Source organism: Pelobates fuscus, chromosome 1, assembly GCF_036172605.1.
Source record: "Pelobates fuscus isolate aPelFus1 chromosome 1, aPelFus1.pri, whole genome shotgun sequence".
NCBI classification, from domain to species: domain Eukaryota; kingdom Metazoa; phylum Chordata; class Amphibia; order Anura; family Pelobatidae; genus Pelobates; species Pelobates fuscus.
The window spans coordinates 127,329,415-127,348,719 of NC_086317.1; the positions used below are offsets into that span (position 1 = coordinate 127,329,415).

At 39.9% G+C, this 19,305-nt stretch overlaps 1 protein-coding gene across 1 annotated transcript in view; it reads left to right on the forward strand.

Moving 5' to 3' along the window:
• The window catches only part of PTCHD1 (patched domain containing 1), a 277,207-nt gene that overhangs the window by 71,771 nt on the left and 186,131 nt on the right, over positions 1 to 19,305 (forward strand). The window contains exon 2 of the mRNA XM_063450284.1: positions 16,316 to 16,976. Coding sequence (XP_063306354.1) covers positions 16,316 to 16,976 — 661 coding nt within the window. The remainder of the gene's footprint in view (positions 1 to 16,315; positions 16,977 to 19,305) is intronic.

Sequence of the window (19,305 nt, forward strand, 5' to 3'; positions counted from 1 at the left end):
AATAAAAAGCTGTGTGTATGCTCAAAAGGAAGAATATCTATACAAGTGCAGATATATACCAATTCAATTATATGTAAATACAAATTAGTGTACATCACCAATAAAATATTAGTGTAATATAATGTTTATGTTATATGAACAATATTTGTTCTAGTGATTTGCTTATGAAATGCAAAAATATTAATTAATGTGCAGTGGTATATTATAAAATGTTTGAGACTTACGTGTGCCTCAATGTACATATAAGTGTATAATATGTGCCACAACGTTATTAATCTGCCCCTGATTAACGGTAGGGTGAAAAAAGAAGGGAGAAAATACATGCCAAAATGTATATATTACAAATTTGTAATATATACATTTTGGCATGTATTTTCTCCCTTCTTTTTTCACCCTACCGTTAATCAGGGGCAGATTAATAAATTTGTAATATATACATTTTGGCATGTATTTTCTCCCTTCTTTTTTCACCCTACCGTTAATCAGGGGCAGATTAATAACGTTGTGGCACATATTATACACTTATATGTACATTGAGGCACACGTAAGTCTCAAACATTTTATAATATACCACTGCACATTAATTAATATTTTTGCATTTCATAAGCAAATCACTAGAACAAATATTGTTCATATAACATAAACATTATATTACACTAATATTTTATTGGTGATGTACACTAATTTGTATTTACATATAATTGAATTGGTATATATCTGCACTTGTATAGATATTCTTCCTTTTGAGCATACACACAGCTTTTTATTCTCTGTTCTTTTTTTTATCTTTGATCATTAGTTATTAGCTTGCAACACAATCGTCCCTTGAATATGAATAGTGAATGGAGATGAGATTTAGATATGAATAGTAATATTTATTTTGCTAGTGCTTGAATCCATTGGGATGCTCGGCGAGCACCACGGTCGGAACCGCATAAACCGCAATCACCGAGGGGCTGGCTCTGTATTAGAAGGGAGAGTTCTCCTGACGGTGGCTGGAAACATAGTAGCAACCTTAGCTGATTACATCAGCCGTTGCTAAGTTACTATGACGCTACCAGACCAGAGACCTGGCCTCCCGATCATGTGACACGGAAGTCCATACCGGCGCTAGACATGCGCAATAGGACGGAGTGCACGCCGAGCATCGGAGCGAATGGAATACAGCTGATAAGGTCAGTGCTTATTGGTTAATGTGATTTATTTGTCCTATATATGTTTGTTTTATGCTATGTAAAATGTCTTTGGTGTCCTGATGAAAGCTCCGATCGGGAGCTGAAACGTCGACCTGACTATCTTCACCTAAAATAAACTGGATGAAAGAAGCCCATGAGTGCCGGTAATTTTTTGATTTTTTATGAATTTGGGACTTGGCACCTGGCAATATTACTATTTAGAGTTGGAGTGCAAGAGTTTTTTCTATTTGTTTATATATATATATATATATATATATATATATATATATATATATATATATATATATAATATTTTTTAATAAAAATAGTCAATTAATAAATTGAAAAAATTATATACCAGTTTTAATTTGTTCTAACTGTATTTTGATATTAATATACATATATATTAAATTAAAAATGCATTTACCGTATATACTCGAGTATAAGCCGACCCGAATATAAGCCGAGGCCCCTAATTTTACCCCAAAAAACTGGGAAAACTTATTGACTCGAGTATAAGACTAGGGTGGGAAATGCAGCAGCTACTGGTAAATTTCTAAATAAAATTAGATCCTAAAAAAATTATATTAATTGAATATTTATTTACAGTGTGTGTATATAATGAATGCAGTGTGTGCGTATGAGTGCAGTGCGTGTATGAGTGCAGTGCGTGTATGAGTGCAGTGCGTGTATGAGTGCAGTGCGTGTGTGTATGAGTGCAGTGTGTGTGCGTATATATTAATTGAATATTTATTTCCAGTGTGTGTATATAATGAATGCAGTGTGTGTGTATGAATGCAGTGTGTGTGAGTGCAGTGTGTGTATGAATGCAGTGTGTGTGAGTGCAGTGTGTATGAGTGCAGTGTGTGTGAGTGCAGTGTGTATGAATGCAGTGTGTGTGAGTGCAGTGTGTGTATGAATGCAGTGTGTGTATGAATGCAGTGTGTGTGAGTGCAGTGTGTGTGAGTGCAGTGTGTGTATATGAATGAAGTGTGAGTGTGTGTAATGCAGTGTGTGTTTGTGTATGTGTTGGTGGGGGTGGGCATTTAATATATTATTAATTATTATTTTTTTAATTTTTTTTATATTATTATTTTTTTATATTATTATTTATTATTTAATTATTATTTTTTTTAATTTTTTTTATATTATTATTTTTTTTTGTATTATTATTATTATTTTTTTAATTATATATTTTTTTCGTCCCCCCTCCCTGCTTGATACATGGCAGGGAGGGGGGCTCCTTCCCTGGTGGTCCAGTGTCATTGGTAGTTCAGTGGGGGGGAGAGGGGGGCTGGCAGAGCTGTACTTACCTTTCCTGCAGCTCCTGTCAGCTCCCTCCTCCTCCGCGCGGTCTGTGCAGCTCCCCCTGTCAGCTCCCAGTGTAAGTCTCGCGAGAGCCGCGGCTCTCGCGAGACTTACACTGGGAGCTGACCGAGGTGCTGAACGGACGGCGCGGAGGAGGAGGGAGCTGACAGGAGCTGCAGGAAAGGTAAGTACAGCTCTGCCAGCCCCCCTCTCCCCCCTGTCTGTATTATGGCAATGCAAATTGCCATAATACAGACTATGACTCGAGTATAAGCCGAGTTGGGGTTTTTCAGCACAAAAAATTTGCTGAAAATCTCGGCTTATACTCGAGTATATACGGTAGTATAACAATATAAATGCATATATATATATATATATATATATATATATAGCTATATATAAATAAAAATAATTTTAAAAAAGTGTATATATATATATATATATTTGTGTTCGGGGCATTCTCATATGATATGGAATACTCTGGTGAAGAGAAATAAATAAAAAGGAAATAGTCGGTTGAGGTGTGCCGAAACCGATGTATGCTGTAGGCCGGTAAATAAAGTGGGCTTACATAGAGAAAATATAGTTAATGGGAGTGGAGGGTGAGGCTGTTCGTCTAGACCAACGAAGGTAAGTGAGGGAAAGGGGGGAGTCCCTTAAGTAGGTCTATAGCCCCTCCCACAACTTCAGGCCATGCCTTCCAATTTGTGTTCGGGGCATTCTCTAATGATATGGAATACTCTGTTGAAGAGAAATAAATCAAAAGGAAATAGTCGGTTGAGGTGTGCCGAAACCGATGTATGCTGTAGGCCGGTAAATAAAGTGGGCAAAAAGAGAAAAGCAAGGTAACCATTTATTCAGAAAACATAGTACATTATTACATATTAAGTAGACATCTTAATGAAAGCCCTCCTAATCTCTTGGACTGGGTGTGGGATGTAAGTGGCATAAGCTGAGGACTTCCAGCGACCTAGTGTCTTAATAACGTGAGCTGGTATGTCTTGGCTAGAGGCCGTGGAGGCCACTCCGATTCTGAAGGAGTGCCCTGAGTAGTTGCCAGGATTTAAACCAAGTCTGGTGATAAGCATCCGGACATAAAGCATGAATTTTGCCGTGGTGAGAATGGCACTGTGTATTAATAGTAGTGGTTTTGAGGGGTGTGTTGGTGTTGTGGCTAAGAAAACGTCCAGTACGTCCAGTACTTTCACCGGACACCAATTGTTCCCTGTGGGGTAGTAGGTTATGTGAACCGGTTCCCCATCTGACTTGTTTTGGTCTTAGGTAGGGTCAGGATGTAGTAGTCTGTGTGTTTTGTGAGGTACGATGTGAGGAGGCACGCTTGGCTATGGTGTTGGCCACTAATCAGGGGAGGGCTGGCAGCCTTAGGCCTGGGGGGCAAAACCAGTCAAGTGGCCCATTGCGCCACCAAATCAGTTCACCATCCATGCCCACCTTTTTCTGGTTTTATAACGGATATTGATGTTATGCTAATCAGTAGCTCTTTGCCATACCCGCTCCTTCACGGCTCTGACTTTCAATGTTGTCAGAGCACAGGCTGAGAATCTCCGAGCCTGTGCTCTGACTCACTAACTGAGCGCCGGAACCACGAGGGAGAGGATATGATCTGTCTGCACCTACTGCTGGTGCGCACCAGTGGACCACCAGCGAATCGTTTAAATTAAATATGCTGGTGTACCCAACTTGTGAGCTGTGTTGGCCGCCGGGCGCCTCTGTTGTCATGGCACCCTGCGTGACCGCACTGCTTGCCCACCCCAACGGCTGGCCCTGCTGACACACACTGATGTTACTACTTAGACATCCCTCAATATTAATACAGAGATGAGAGTAAACACCAATAAACTGTGGAAACAGAGCTGATCCCCCCAAATTTATAAAGGATTGCTTAGAGGATTTATTCAAGATTAAATCATGCCTCCTCCTCTCTCCCCCATGCGCTGCTCTGTAGGCTGGGAGGAAGTGAAGAGTAATCACAGTCTCCCAGCACAACGCCACCTGTGGCTGCATGGGGAACAGCTGTTTAATGTAATGCTTGCAGGATGGCCAGCTGCCGCAGAACCTCTTTGTTTCCGTCTCTGCAAAGGGCTCCAGGCACTGCTTGTTGTGAGTGTGAGCCACTGTAAATTAGGGGCAGGGGGCACTTGCACTGCGGTCAAGACGGGTCTGGGCAGGAGGAGAGTGCAGTGCAATCAGTGCACTCCCCTCCTGTGGGTCACCAGTAGACTGGTGCACCTGCCCAGGATCAGAGCCGGTGCAAGGATTTTTGCCGCCCTAGACAAAATATAAATTGCCCCCCCCCCCCCATGTGACATCACAATGCCCCACCCATATGATCTGCCATATGAACTAACGCCAGTGCTACACACAGTGTGTGTTTACATTAAAAAGCCTGCAGGGACCAGCTATAGACACCAGAACCACTTAATTAAGCTATAGTGTCCCTTTAATGTGAGGTAAATTATAGATTAGTGTCACTAATAATATACTAGATTGCCTACTTACAATTAGATGAGGATGATGATGGGCTGCAGTTTGGCTCCACTGGTCTGGTGTAGAACAGGACCTCTGGAGGCTGTTTGCAACTGTGGTCACAAAATTCAACGTTCTGGGAGAATTGGAAGCAGCTCCATTTTTTGGGGGCCTCTTACACAGCTCAAGGTCTGGGCCCCAGTGCCTGACGGTGAGTATGCCCATAAGGCCCACTCATAAGTCCACTTATATGTTCCACCCACCCATGAGCTCGCTCACAGGGAGTGGAGTGTGTAGGGGATGTGTTATGTGTTATCTAATATGTGTGCTTATGGTATGTAGTGTATAGGGATACCAGTTTGTGCAGGTGATACAGTGTGTTTGTGTGTAGTGGAAGCAGTGTGTATTTGTGTATAAGGGATGTATTATGTGTTTCTGGTTGTGTGTGAGGGATGCATTGTGTGAATCTGTGTTTGCATGCATAAGGGATTCAAGGTGTGTGTCTGTATGTGTGTGCATTGAGTGTAAGAGATGCATTGTGTTTCTGTGTGTATGTAAGAAAACAGTGTGTGTGTTTGCATGTGTGTGTAAGGGTTTGAATTGTATGTTTCTGTGTATGTGTGCAAATGATGCATTGTCTTTGTGTGTAAGGGTTGCATTGTGTGTGTGTGTAATGGATGCATTGTGTGTTTCTCTGTGTGTAAGGGAAGCATGTTCTGTTTCTGTGTATGTATAGGGGTGCATTGTGTGTTTCTGTGTATGTATAGGGATGCATTGTGTGTGTGTGTGTGTGTGTGTGCGCGTAGTGTTAAAGAGCTCCCTGTCTTGCCCCCTGTCCTATAGAGCTGTCCCTTCTGTCCCTTACAGCTCTCCCCTGCCCCCTAGCGGTCTCTTCTCACACTCACCACCCTCCCTGTGCTCTTCTCATCCCCCCTCCACCCTCCCTGTGTTCTTCTCACTCCTCCCTCTGTGTGTTCTCACCCCCCCTGTGTTCTTCTTACTCCCCCCCTTGTTCTTCTTACCCCCCCCTTGTTCTTCTTACCCCCTTCTTCTTATTACTCCCCCTTCTTCTTCTTAACCCTCCTACTTCTTCTTACCCCCTCCTTCTTCTTCTTACCCCCTCCTTCTTCTTACCCCCTCCTTCTTCTTCTTACCCCATTCTTCTTCTTACTCCCCCCTATTCTTCTTACTCCCCCTCTTCTTCTTACTCCCCCCTCTTCTTCTTACTGCCCCCTCTTCTTCTTACTCCCCCTTCTTCTTCTTACCCCCCTCTTCTTCTTACCCCCTCTTCTTCTTACCCCCTTCTTCTAATTACTCCCCACTCTTGTTCTTACTCCCCCCTTCTTCTTACTCCCCCCTTCTTCTATGTCCCCCCTCATATTATCCCCCCTTCCCTCTTATTATCCCCCCTCCCCTCTTCTTACTCCCTCTCTTCCATCTTCTTACTCCCTCTCTTCCCTCTTCTTACTCCCTCTCTTCCCTCTTCTTACTCCCCCCTCCTCTCTTACTCCCCCCTCTTCTTACTCCCCCCTCCCCTCTTCTTACTCCCCCCTTCTTCTTACTCTCCCCCCTCTTCTTCCTCTCCCCCTTCCCTCTTCTTACTCTCCCCCTCCCCTCTTCTTACTCTCCCCCCTCCCCTCTTCTTACTCTCTCTCCCCTCCCCTCTTCTTACTCTCCCCCCTCCCCTCTTCTTACTCTCCCCCTCCCCTCTTCTTACTCTCCCCCCTCCCCTCTTCTTACTCTCCCCCCTCCCCTCTTCTTACTCTCCCCCCCTCCCCTCTTCTTACTCTCCCCCCTAACCTCTTCTTACTCTCCCCCTCCCCTCTTCTTACTCTCCCCCCTCCCCTCTTCTTACTCTCCCCCCTCCCCTCTTCTTACTCTCCCCCCTCTTCTTACTCTCCCCCCTCTTCTTACTCTCCCCCTCCCCTCTTCTTACTCTCCCCCCTCCTTTTACTCTCCCCCCTCCCCTCTTTTTACTCTCCCCCCCTCCCCTCTTCTTTCTCTCCCCCCTCCCCTCTTTTTACTATCCCCCTCGGCTCTTTTTACTCCCCCCTCCCCTCTTTTTACTCCCCCCCCTTCTTCTTCTTACCCCCTCCCCTGTAGGTGGCCGAGCTGCACTCCAGTCCGCGGTCCCGGCCGGAGTGATAGGAAGGTGCTCAGTGTGCACCTTCCTGTCAGTCCGGCCGGGTACAGGAAACAGAAACTCCTGTTCCACGCGGAACAGGAGTTTCTGTTTCCTGTACCCGGCCGGACTGACAGGAAGTGCACACTCAGTGTGCACATTCCCATCACTCCGGCCGGGACCGCGGACTGGAGTGCAGCTCGGCCACCTACAGGGGAGGGGAGGGAGGGAAAAGCAGCTGCAGCCATCTGAGCGCTCTTTACAGAGCGCTCGGCGGCTGCAGCATTTAAAGGGCCGGCCCGCCGCGGCCGGTCCTAAAATAATTTTGGGTGGCAATTGCCTCCCTGCCCCCCGGCCCAGCCCGCCCCTGCCACTAATGGTGAATTCACGTGGTCTAAGAAACCCATAAAAAGCTAGATACATGGCAGTTTTTATAACCGCATTCATATGGGGTTCCAATGGTGCCTGGTCGAGTAGGTTGGACATGGATTTGAACATTCCAATGTCAATGGCCAATCTCTTGAGTGTTGCTGGGCCGTCTGCTTTTGCTATGCCCTTCAGTAGTGTTCAGATGGGGTAAGAAGTTAAGAAACCTTTGTGGTTAGGGAAGGAGCAATATATGGCAAATTCTACAAATATATTTCTATAATATTTTTACATAATCAAGTCATTTTATTAATTACAATTTTAGGGACCTGCCCGACAACCCAGGCTGAAAGTCCAGAGAATTTGGCTCGCAAGCCCTATATTTAACCCTGTAACTTTTCTGGACACCATAAAACCTGTAAATGGGGGGTAATATTTTACTCAAGAGACTTCTCTGAACACAAATATTAGCATTTAAAAACAGTAAAACATATCACAATGATATCATCAGTTAAAATTCATTTTTTTTGCACTTTTCACACACAAATGGTACTTCCACTGACGATATAATTGTGGTGATATGTTTTTCTATTTTGAAACACTAATATTTGTGTTCAGCGAAGTCTCCCAATTATAACAGTACCTCCATATACAGGTTTTATGGTGTTTTCAAAAGTTACTGAGTCAAATATAAGGCTTGAGTTTCCTTTTTTTCACATTGAAATTTGCCCGATTGGTTATCTTGCTTTTGAGACCATATGGTAACCCAGGAAGGAGTATTACCCCCATGATGGCATACCATTTGCAAAACTAGACAACCCAAGGTATTGCAAATAGGGTATGTCCAGTCTGTTTTAGTAGTCACTTAGTCACAGACACTGGCCAAATTTAGTGTTTAATTAGTTTTTTGCATTTTTCACACACAAACAAATATGAACGCTAACTTTAGCCAGTGTTTGTGATTATAAACTGTGTGCTATACACAATTACATATCAGTTGGGTTTATCATTGAAGATGTCACTAAGCATTCCTCCATTAAAATGGACTTCTTGGGTCTGAAAATAGTCTGGTGAGGTTTTCATGTAATTTTTTTCTTACCTGATCACGTGTGCAGTGCGATTAGATTTGGCCTTGGAATGAAGATCTGTCCTGGCCACTAGAATCATATTGTGACACTATATGATGATAATCATGATGTGATCAATCATGACAAGAAGGTTATAAAACATTTGATGATACTATCACACAGCGCAGAGCGCTTATAAATTACATATACTGTGTACATTTTTAAAAGCTGTCTGCTGATATCAATGGAGGGAACATCTCTGGTAGTGTCACCTATCCCATTACTTGGGGAAGTGCCTCACTAGTTGACAAACAGAGATCATTTACTATTAATAAGATCCCATGTGGAATTTCTGTATGCATGCTATTACCCTAAAGGGGCTGTCAATCAATTTTTCCCGTGGAACCCTTTTACATAATGTATCAACATTGCGGATCCCTCCCTACCTCTCCTCCCCCTCCCCCCCCCCAAAAAAAACCTTTCAATTAGCAGTTTTTTTGTTTTTTACTACTTATACACACTAATTTCTATAGATAGTGAAAAAATTGTAGTACTTATGAGCAGGTGTGCTTTTGTGTGTAGAGTTGGTGTTTGTATATAGCATTTTATTTAGCATTTTAATACAGGGGTGTGTTTTATAAGTAATGTTTTAATTTGCGTTTAGGGGTTTGTTTGGAAGAGTTTTGGCTTTTAAATGCATGTGTGTAGTGTTGGTGTTTGAGTGAAGAGTGTTTGTATATCATTTTAGGGGTTGAATTCAGGGGTGTTTTTGTATGTAATGTTTGTGTTTGCAGGGGTGTGTTGGCATGTTTGGTTGGCGTTTGAATGCTGGGATGTATGCCACATACATACTTACATAGATATACATACACATTAACACAGAGATACACACAAACACAATTTACGTATACACACATTCATAAACACACAGACACAAAGGTACACACTGACACATGAACATATCTAGACACACAGATACACACACTGGTGCAGATAGACATATACACAAACACAGACACATACACACACTGAGATACACACAGTGACACACGCACATCTTAACACACAGATACATGCATACTGACACACAGATACACACAGTAACACTCGGATACACACACTCAGATACACATAGTGACACACAGACACACTCAGAAACACAGACCCTTTGTCCCCTCTGCTGTATGTTCTGGCATTGGAACCTCTAGCTACAGCTATTCGTCATAACAAAGATATTCGTGGAGTTCAAATTGGGACAGAGGAATACAAACTCAATATCTTCCCTGACGATATCCTGTTAACACTCACACAACCACACACTACAATACCAAGCCTCAATAAAGAAATACATAAGTATAGTCAGCTCTCTTATTATAAGCTCAATACCATTAAAACCCAAGCAATGTGCTTTAATTTACCTAAACCAACAGAAGAAAAACTTAAATCTGAATTTAGGTTTGATTAGAGAGAAGACCACTTGGTGTACCTTGGAATCAGATTTACTAAAAATAAGAAAGAATTATGTTTCTCAAACTACACAAAACTACTTAAAGATATTGAAAAACAATTGAAATCGTGGGGAAACATGTTCCTCTCTTGGGTAGAAAAAATAGCAGCAATCAAAATGTCTATTATACCAAAAATTTTATATTTATTTAGATCATTACAAATTAAAATACCACAAGTGTATATATCAACCTTGCAGGCGATATTGGTACGCTTCAGCTGGGGCGGAAAACATTCCCGAGTTCCAAAATAATTAATTCTTAGACAAGTAAAAGATGGAGGTATGAGTTTCCCAAACCTGAAATTATACTATCATTCGGCAATTTTATCTAACATAGTTAGTGCATTTTCAAGCAACAACACCCCTCAATGGGTAGCTATAGAGAATAGCTACAGTGGAACCTTTGACCTACCTTCTTTAATATGGATGCCTCAGCAAAGACGAAAAATATCCCCGGATATCTTACCCACTACCAGACTTCTACTCAGTATCTGGGATACAAATAGAGGAAAATTATGCTCGGCACACCTATGGTCATTGGCGACTCCTATCAAAATTGTATATGACTGCAACAACACATTTCCTTCCACACAATGGAGCAGAAGAGGAATTACACATATCTTCTATCTATACAAAACAGAAGCCTTAAAGCTTTTCCCTGATCTTCAGGCGGAATTCAAACTTCCTTCACAGTTTATTTTTTCATACCTTCAAATAAAAGCACTTATGATTAATAATAAGACAAGTACAATCCAACAAACTTTATGCTCCTCTATTACAAAATTCAAACAAATGTGTGCAGCAATATCCCCACCAAAGAAAATATTATCGACTTGTTATGATAACCTTAATAATTTACAAGAAATTACTACATGGAAATTTATGATAGACTGGCAAACGGATATTCAAGAAACAATATCGCATGAAGAATGGAGGAAAATTTGTATAGCACATGAAGGACTCTCTTCATGCGCTGCACATTTTGAAACATCCCGAAAGATACTATACAGACGGTATATGGTACCAATCCGTCTTAGATCAATTTACCCTGAAATAGAAGACATATGCTGGAGGTGCCATTTACACATGTGGTGGTCATGTGAGAAAGTAAATACTCTCTGGAAAGATATAGAATTAGTAGCTCAGGAAGTTACATCTTATAAGATTGAACACACACCGAAGATGATACTTCTTAAAGCCCTTCCAGGAAATATAGACAAAGTCTCACGAAAAATCATATTTCTTCTCTTATCAACAACAACAACACTAATAGCCAGAAATTGGAAATCTTCAAACATGCCATCTTTACAAGAAATAAAAAAAATAATGACCACTACAGTGGACTATGAACTTATCATGTGGAATCAGACAAAAATAGGAAAACTAACCCCTAAAGTAGCTGATAAGTGGCAGACTTATTTTCAATAACCTCCTTATTAATTACTAAATGTGAAAAGTGAAAAGATACTGGATCAGAATCAAAATCAAACTAACCAATAATTAACAAAACAAATGTATATCGGCACAGAGATTTTACTTTCCCTTACCCCTACTTCATTCCTCCCTTTTTCCTTGCTTCTCCCCTCTCTTTATCTATTTATTTATTTTCCCCTTTCCCTACTTGGGACCCAAAGGGATTTATGATTTAAATATATTCAATATTAGAACTAGATACTAGCTCAAAAATAAAGAAATATAAGAAATATATTGAATATAAGATAAGTTAAACCTTAAGATAAATATCCATAAGACATTATTCAAATTTGAACACTATATAGAGATGATTTACATAATATGTTAAAAAAAGTGAATGTATATTAATTCAACCCCTTTTATTTCCCTTTTTTTCTGTACCCCTTTTTTTGTTTAAAAAAAAAAAAAAGAATAAAATTCTAATTGCAAGAAACACAGACTGGAACACAGATACACACAATGGCACACACAGACACACACACACACACACACACCACACACACACACTTACACACATATACACACACTGGCACAGAGACATGTATACAAAAACACAGACATAAACACACTCAAATAATCACAGTGACACACACACCTTAACACACATATACATGCACACTGACACACAGATACACACAGTGACACTCGGATACACACACTAAGATATACACACACTGGCACATATAAACAGTCAGATACACAAAAACCTTAACACACAGATACATGCACACCCACACAGAAACACTGAAAGATGCACACACTGTCACTCAGAAACACACTGACCCTCAGATACACAACCTGGCACTGACACACAGACACACACACTGGCACACACCTTAACACACAGATACACTAACACACACACACACACACACACACACACTGGCCCAGTCAGAGTCCTGACCTCAACCAGATTGAGATGCTGTGGCATGACCTCAAGAAAGCGATTCACACCAGACATCCCAAGAATATTGCTGAACTGAAAAAGTTCTGTAAAGAGGAATGGTCAAGAATTACTCCTGAACGCTGTGCACGTCTGATCTGCAACTACAGGAAACGTTTGGTTGAAGTTATTGCTGCCAAAGGAGGTTCAACCAGTTATTAAATTCAAGGGTTCACATACTTTTTCCACCTGCACTGTGAATGTTTACATGGTGTGTTCAATAAAAACATGGCAACATTTCATTCTTTGTGTGTTATTAGTTTACGCAGACTGTGATTGTCTATTGTTGTGACTCAGATGATGATCAGATCACATTTTATGACCAATTTGTGCAGAAATCCATATAATTCCAAAGGGTTCACATGCTTTTTCTTGCAACTGTATGTCACTGTGTATCTTTGTGTAAGTATCAGTGTCAGTGTGGATCTGAGTGCATGTGCCAGTGTGTGAATCTTTCAGTGTGTGTATGTGTGTGTGTGTTAGTGTTAGTGTATCTGTGTGTTAAGGTGTGTGCCAGTGTGTGTGTCAGTGTGTATGTGTCACTGTGTGTATATGAGTGTGTGTATCTGTGTGTCAGTGCCAGGTTGTGTATCTGAGGGTCAGTGTGTTTCTGAGTGACAGTGTGTGCATCTTTCAGTGTATCTGTGTGGGTGTGCATGTATCTGTGTGTTAAGGTTTGTGTGTATCTTAGTGTGTGTATCTGAGTGTCACTGTGTGTATCTGTGTGTCAGTGTGCGTGTATCTGTGTGTTAAGGTGTGTGTGTCACTGTGTTTATTTGAGTGTGTTTATGTCTGTGTTTGTGTATACATGTCTCTGTGCCAGTGTGTGTGTATATGTGTGTAAGTGTGTGTGTGTGTGTGTGTCTCTATGTGCCATTGTGTGTATCTGTGTTTCAGTGTGTGTTTCTGAGTGTCTGTGTGTCACTATGTGTATCTGAGTGTGTGTATCTGAGTGTTACTGTGTGTATCTGTGTGTCAGTATGCGTGTACTGGGTCCCTGTGCAGCAATGCCCATCAGGTGGCCCTAAGTGCATGGGCCACCCTAATAGGCAAATCACCACGGAACACAATTGGATAACGCTGCTCTATAGTACGAAGGAGCAGTGTGAATATTAAAATAAACCCTAATCCATAAGCCCTAATGCATTGTGTCAGTAGACACAGTTTTACCCAACACTGTTACATTGCAGTCTGTCATTCACTGGTAGAAGGCAGCAGAATTTTATATCACATCATAGATCCCTCTGTTGCTGCTATGTATGTATGGCAAGATAGTTACTCAGGATAGAATTTGATTAACACCAATCTTTTCTGCACACCTAGCTTGTTGTTAGTCACCAAAGAAGTAAGTCACTTGACTCAGCTGCATCAAGTAGCTTCCTTAGTGGTTGTTACTCGCAATACCCTGATCTTACTTTTTCACAATTCCAGAATTCTTAATTTATCTTCCACTGTGTACAAATGAATTTTATGGCACAGATTGAAATAGAATATCAATCTTATTTTTAATTAAGGAACTTAAAAGTGGCACTGTATTTTTTTCTTATTGTTTCAAATCTTAATGATTATAACCCCCCCCCCCCCTATATTTATATTTATTTATTACCTTTTCTTTCTTGTTTTGTATCTTAGTACCTGGGCACTTCCATTTTGTTATCCTCTGTCCACGATCCATTCTATGGGATTCTTTGACTGATGGACTGTGGGTAAATTAGTTTAGCAAATTAAATGTAACTTTTTTTTAAAATGGCACCCATTGCCAAAATTCCCTACGATCCTCATAAGAAAAATTGCATAATAAAGTATATCTTTAGCTTTATCTTATGTTTAACTAAAAATCTATGGTGCCTTAAAATAGGGATAGAGAGAAATAACAGAAAAAAATACAATTTTAAAAATAAAACCTGCACAGTGACAGAGCCGCTTTAAGAAGTCTTCTGTTCAGCAAAGGAAATAATTAAATATTTTGTTCTTAAAGGACAACTCCACACCCCAAACGCACTTACTGAAGTGGTTTATGGGTGAGGAGTACCCTCATTTAACCCTAGTTTATAAAAGTGCAGATTTTTATGAGAAATCAGCACTTTAATAAATTAACTTGGGATCTCCCCCTGGCTGTCAATCAAACAGTCAGGGAGGATTCCTTTCTACTGCCGTTAGCTTCCCTGAGCTAACGGAAGTTGCAGGCACGCTCTACTTGAGTGTGCCTGCCTCTCCCTCACAGACCTTTAGATCAGCTCCTCAGCCTCAAGTCCACACACAACAGGGGTGCGGGCGCGTGCACAAACATGATGTGCACGTGCGTGTAGTGTACGCAAGTCGGCACATGTGCATGCAACTGCGTACATGCGTGTGCACAAGCCGTGTAGAACATTTCAGAGGCTTTTCAGTGAGGTTATTTTCCTGTAAAGAAATTTAAAGTCTCTTCCGGGAAAAAGGGGGAGGGCTTACAAAGGCTGCAGTCATAAGAACTGTGGGTTTTTGGGGGCTTGTTTAGACCTGTGGAGTGGTTCTTTAAACAGTTTTTTAGACTGTGTCTTAGTTATAGTTAAAGGGTTACTCCAACCAAATAATTGTGTTTCACAAAATACTCATTTTGGTTGTAATAACTCTTTCAGTTGTCTCCCCTCCCCCCCCCCCCCCCAAAAAAAAAAAATAAAAAAATTAAACTTGCCATTTGTTTACAACACAGAGTTTTCCCTCAGCTCGATCTTCTTCCACTAACATCACACCTTTTGCTGGAGTGGGAGGAATGTCAGGTAGGGTGGACTGAGGTGAGGTCATGGGCTGCACAAAATTTACATTAGCCAGCCCAGAACTCTGACAGCTAAGGGATAAATCTCTCTGTATGTGAAGTGTTTCATATTTAAACGCTGCACATACAGACTCCAGGCTCCATGAGCACTTAAACACTGACTTTGTTATGTTGCTTGGAGCAACTCATTCATGTATTTATAGTTATATAGTTCTGTTACTTTTTAATATTCATTTTAATTTATTTTGCCTCTCTCTTTCTTTGACAAGTAACACATTTTAACAAATTCTTGTTAATCACCACTATCTATCTATCTATCTATCTATCTATCTATCTATATTTGTGTACCAAAGGTACATGTAATGTACTGTGTGTGTGCTCTCACTGTTAAAAATATTCATGGTTAATTAAGATTGTATTGCTAGTGCTTCTGTTATATGCTAAAATGTACTAATTAAACCAACATATGAATTATATTCAGTTAATCATATGGCTAACAAGGTAGATGTATAGTCACAGGTACAACACCAAAATGTCTTGATATTGGCCGGGCAGTCCTTAATTCAGGGGGCCTGTCCTACTGTCCATGTTTGTTCCCTGGTGTCCCCAGAAAGTGTAGTGTGAGCACATCATTAGACAAACTCCAACTATATTGTGGGCACAAGGAACATGCAGAATGCTGTAACAGCACCCTCTTCATGGTCTGCCTTTAGTGGTCCTTCCCACATGATTGGCAGTCAGTCTGTTGTGCATTTAAACCAGGCTGAACTGCCTATTCGTCTTTGAATCCTTATAGACACCTGTCAGATTCTTGCTGTGTTTTTTTTGATGGCAGAAATGTGAACTTAAAGTCTATGTCTGAGTATTCTCCTTTACAGCAATGTAACACTTCAAGATCAATATGGTGTAGTCCAGGCTTCCCCAAACTCCTGTTGTTGCTGAACTACAACTCCCACGATTCTATGAATTAAATAGATAGGTTAAAAATCATGGGAGCTGTAGTTCAGCAACATCTAGAGGGCTGGAGTTTGGGGAAGCCTGGTGTAGTCTATCTAGAAACGAAACAATAGATATTTAATTCAGTTTTTTTCTTTTATTATTTTCTCTTATAGTTGCATTCTGCGGTGAAAAAGATTCAAGTCCACAGACCGGGTTTTAATTATACATTTGCCCACATTTGCATGTTGGGCAACACGAAGACCTGCATAGTGGATGATATAATCCATATCTTGGAGGAACTGAAGGCTGCTCGATCGCTAAACCGAACAAATTTTGTTATCACCTATCCTATCACACAATTAAAAGATGGCAGGGAAGTATATAATGGCCACCAACTGGGAGGTGTCACAGTTCACAGCAAAGATCGCGTGAAGTCTGCTGAGGCCATTCAGCTTACGTATTATCTTCAGGCCATCAACACTCTTAATGAAGTGGTGGCTGAAAAGTGGGAATCATTATTTTGTGAGACTGTGGAAAGCTTCCAGAGATTAAATAGGGAAATCAAAATGTACCCTTTCACATCTTCATCTTTAGGGGAAGATTTTCAAAAAACAAGCAGGGTTTCAGAGCGTTACCTGATTACGAGCCTTGTCTTGGTTGTCTTGTTGGCCATACTCTGTAGCTCCATGCAGGATTGCGTTCGGAGCAAACCTTGGCTTGGTCTCCTTGGATTAGTGACTGTCGGCCTTTCTACACTAACTGCGGCTGGGATCATCAATCTGACAGGCGGAAAGTACAACTCTACCTTCCTGGGGATTCCATTTATCATGCTAGGTAATATCTAGAACTTCTGTCATATTTTTCTTGTATTTTCTCCTTATCTGTTTGTTTTATGTTTGATATAAAATATTGAACATGTTAGGGTCGAATATATTGACTTCTAAAATTCACATACAGTATTCCATTCTGGTTAGATAAGAATCCCTAGGCATTGTTCTATTTAGGAATTGAAATCTAGAGATTCAAACTCTAAGGTTTATCCTACTATTGTAATTCATTATTTTTAGCACCATAAACATCTGTGCATCATGAATGAATCCTACAGACTGTAATTTTTGCCATGCTGAATTCTCCACTATTTAAGCAAATTGAATATTTGACCAGAAACCTGTTTGATGTATAATTATATTGTCAAGAAAATAGAGGGATTACCATAATTAACAAATATTACTTGAAATCCAGCCATTTTAACAGAGAAAACCACAATGTCTTCTGCAGCCAAGTTTGAATAACGCATGGAAATTATCTCTCATGTATATTTAACTTATTTCATTTCAAGAAAATACTGCTTGCTGTTATTATAAATAGTACAATTTACTATAGTATATATACATATATACTAATGGGTATTTAAGTGCTCTTGATATATGGTTTCCTTTCAAAACTTGATGGATGGATCACTCTATTAAAATATAGTGTTGAGGCGACAATTCTCCTTTAAAAAAGAACTCTTATCAAATGTTAATTTCTTGTTTTTTTTTTTTTTTTTTAAGTTTATTAGATTTAATGAAACTTAATGATTTTGTTAATGATGTATATTGATTTTTTTTTGAGAATATTCTGGACGGCCAAACATGTTAGAGTGATTTGGCAAGCAAAGTGGCACCCAATAAAATAAATGTCTGATGAGAAAAAAAGACCATCAAGGGCTAAGTGATAGCTACAAAATGCTTAAATGTTTAATTTATTCACAAATCAAGTGTGAAGTGATCAATGGAAAAATAAAAGTGGAGCAGTAATAGAATATTTTATTTATATATTATAGTATAATATATTATTATATATTATATATTTATATACTGCTCCTTTCGCTCTATTGGTTACTTTTTAACACTTTATCTGTGAGCCAAAAAATAGAAAATGCAACTATCAGTGTACTGCAAAATATACATATATATATATATATTTTGCAGTACCTTGATTGGCCCATTTTTGTTTTTTTCACTGACTAGTTTTATACGGACGATAGTCAGACAAACTAAACCATCACATGAACTAGTGTTGAACATCTCAATTTAGGTAAAAAAGAAAGATTTGGCTGAACTAAACTGTAACGCTGTGTAGACGTCAACTAGTAATCATGGTGTGAAACTTTCACCAAAAAGAAAAGAAAGACAAAGAAGGAAAGCTAAACATATATATTAGAATGTCACTGTTTGGCATTTTTGTAGTTATACACTCTGGGATTGTTTCACTGAACTCTGAATTCTAACTTAGTGAAATCCAAATGGCAAAAATGTATGCTAAAACAGTCCAGCTGTGACTGCACCTGAGTTAGAGAATTGTTCCGTATCAAATTTCTACAAATCTGAATTAATTTAGTAATTAACCCTGATTGTGTTTGTTAGAGAATAATGTTAGCAAAAGTAAGTATGGATTCAAAGTAATCAAAACATACAGAGAAAGATTAAGATCATATGGTTCTAGGCAGGTTACCAGTTTCAAGTCCTCATTTTACTCTTTGTGTAGGGATAGCCATCTTCATGGTTCTGTGACTCTTGTCTATCCTGTGTCCTCACAGCTACCTTATAACTAAGGATGAGATAACTTGTCTAAAATGCCTCTTTATTAATCACAAGTATTCTTCAGGTGCACTAGCTCAAACTATTTTGTAGTAGTCTATTATTATCAGGTAGTGGTTTTTCTAAAAAAATTAAATATCGGTTGCCAGTCTTGTTCAGTGTTCCAAGGCGTGAGAGGTTATTTTGCATTGGTTTTTTTAATGCCTGTCAGATGTTGCATTCCTTCACAAGTGTTTCAATATCCAGGTCCAAATTAGGCTTGTAGACCACATCCTGTGCTCTGTTTTTACACAAATCTATGCCCATATATCCTCGGTGAATTTGTGTCAGTACCTATGCCTGCTGCAACTTAGGAATAAGAATACATTCACCAATGAATATGTTATCTGTATGTTATCTATTACTCACAGGCCAGAATCACTGCAGCTCAGGAGATAGCTTGTTTTGCTTTTCACCCATTGCACATGACATAAATTAGTTTTTATAGTTCTCTATCCTGGAGTTTCATAACCATCCTCTACAGATGTGGAGGTATAGGAGAACATAGTGTTATTTTGCATAACATACTCTAATGGCTTAAG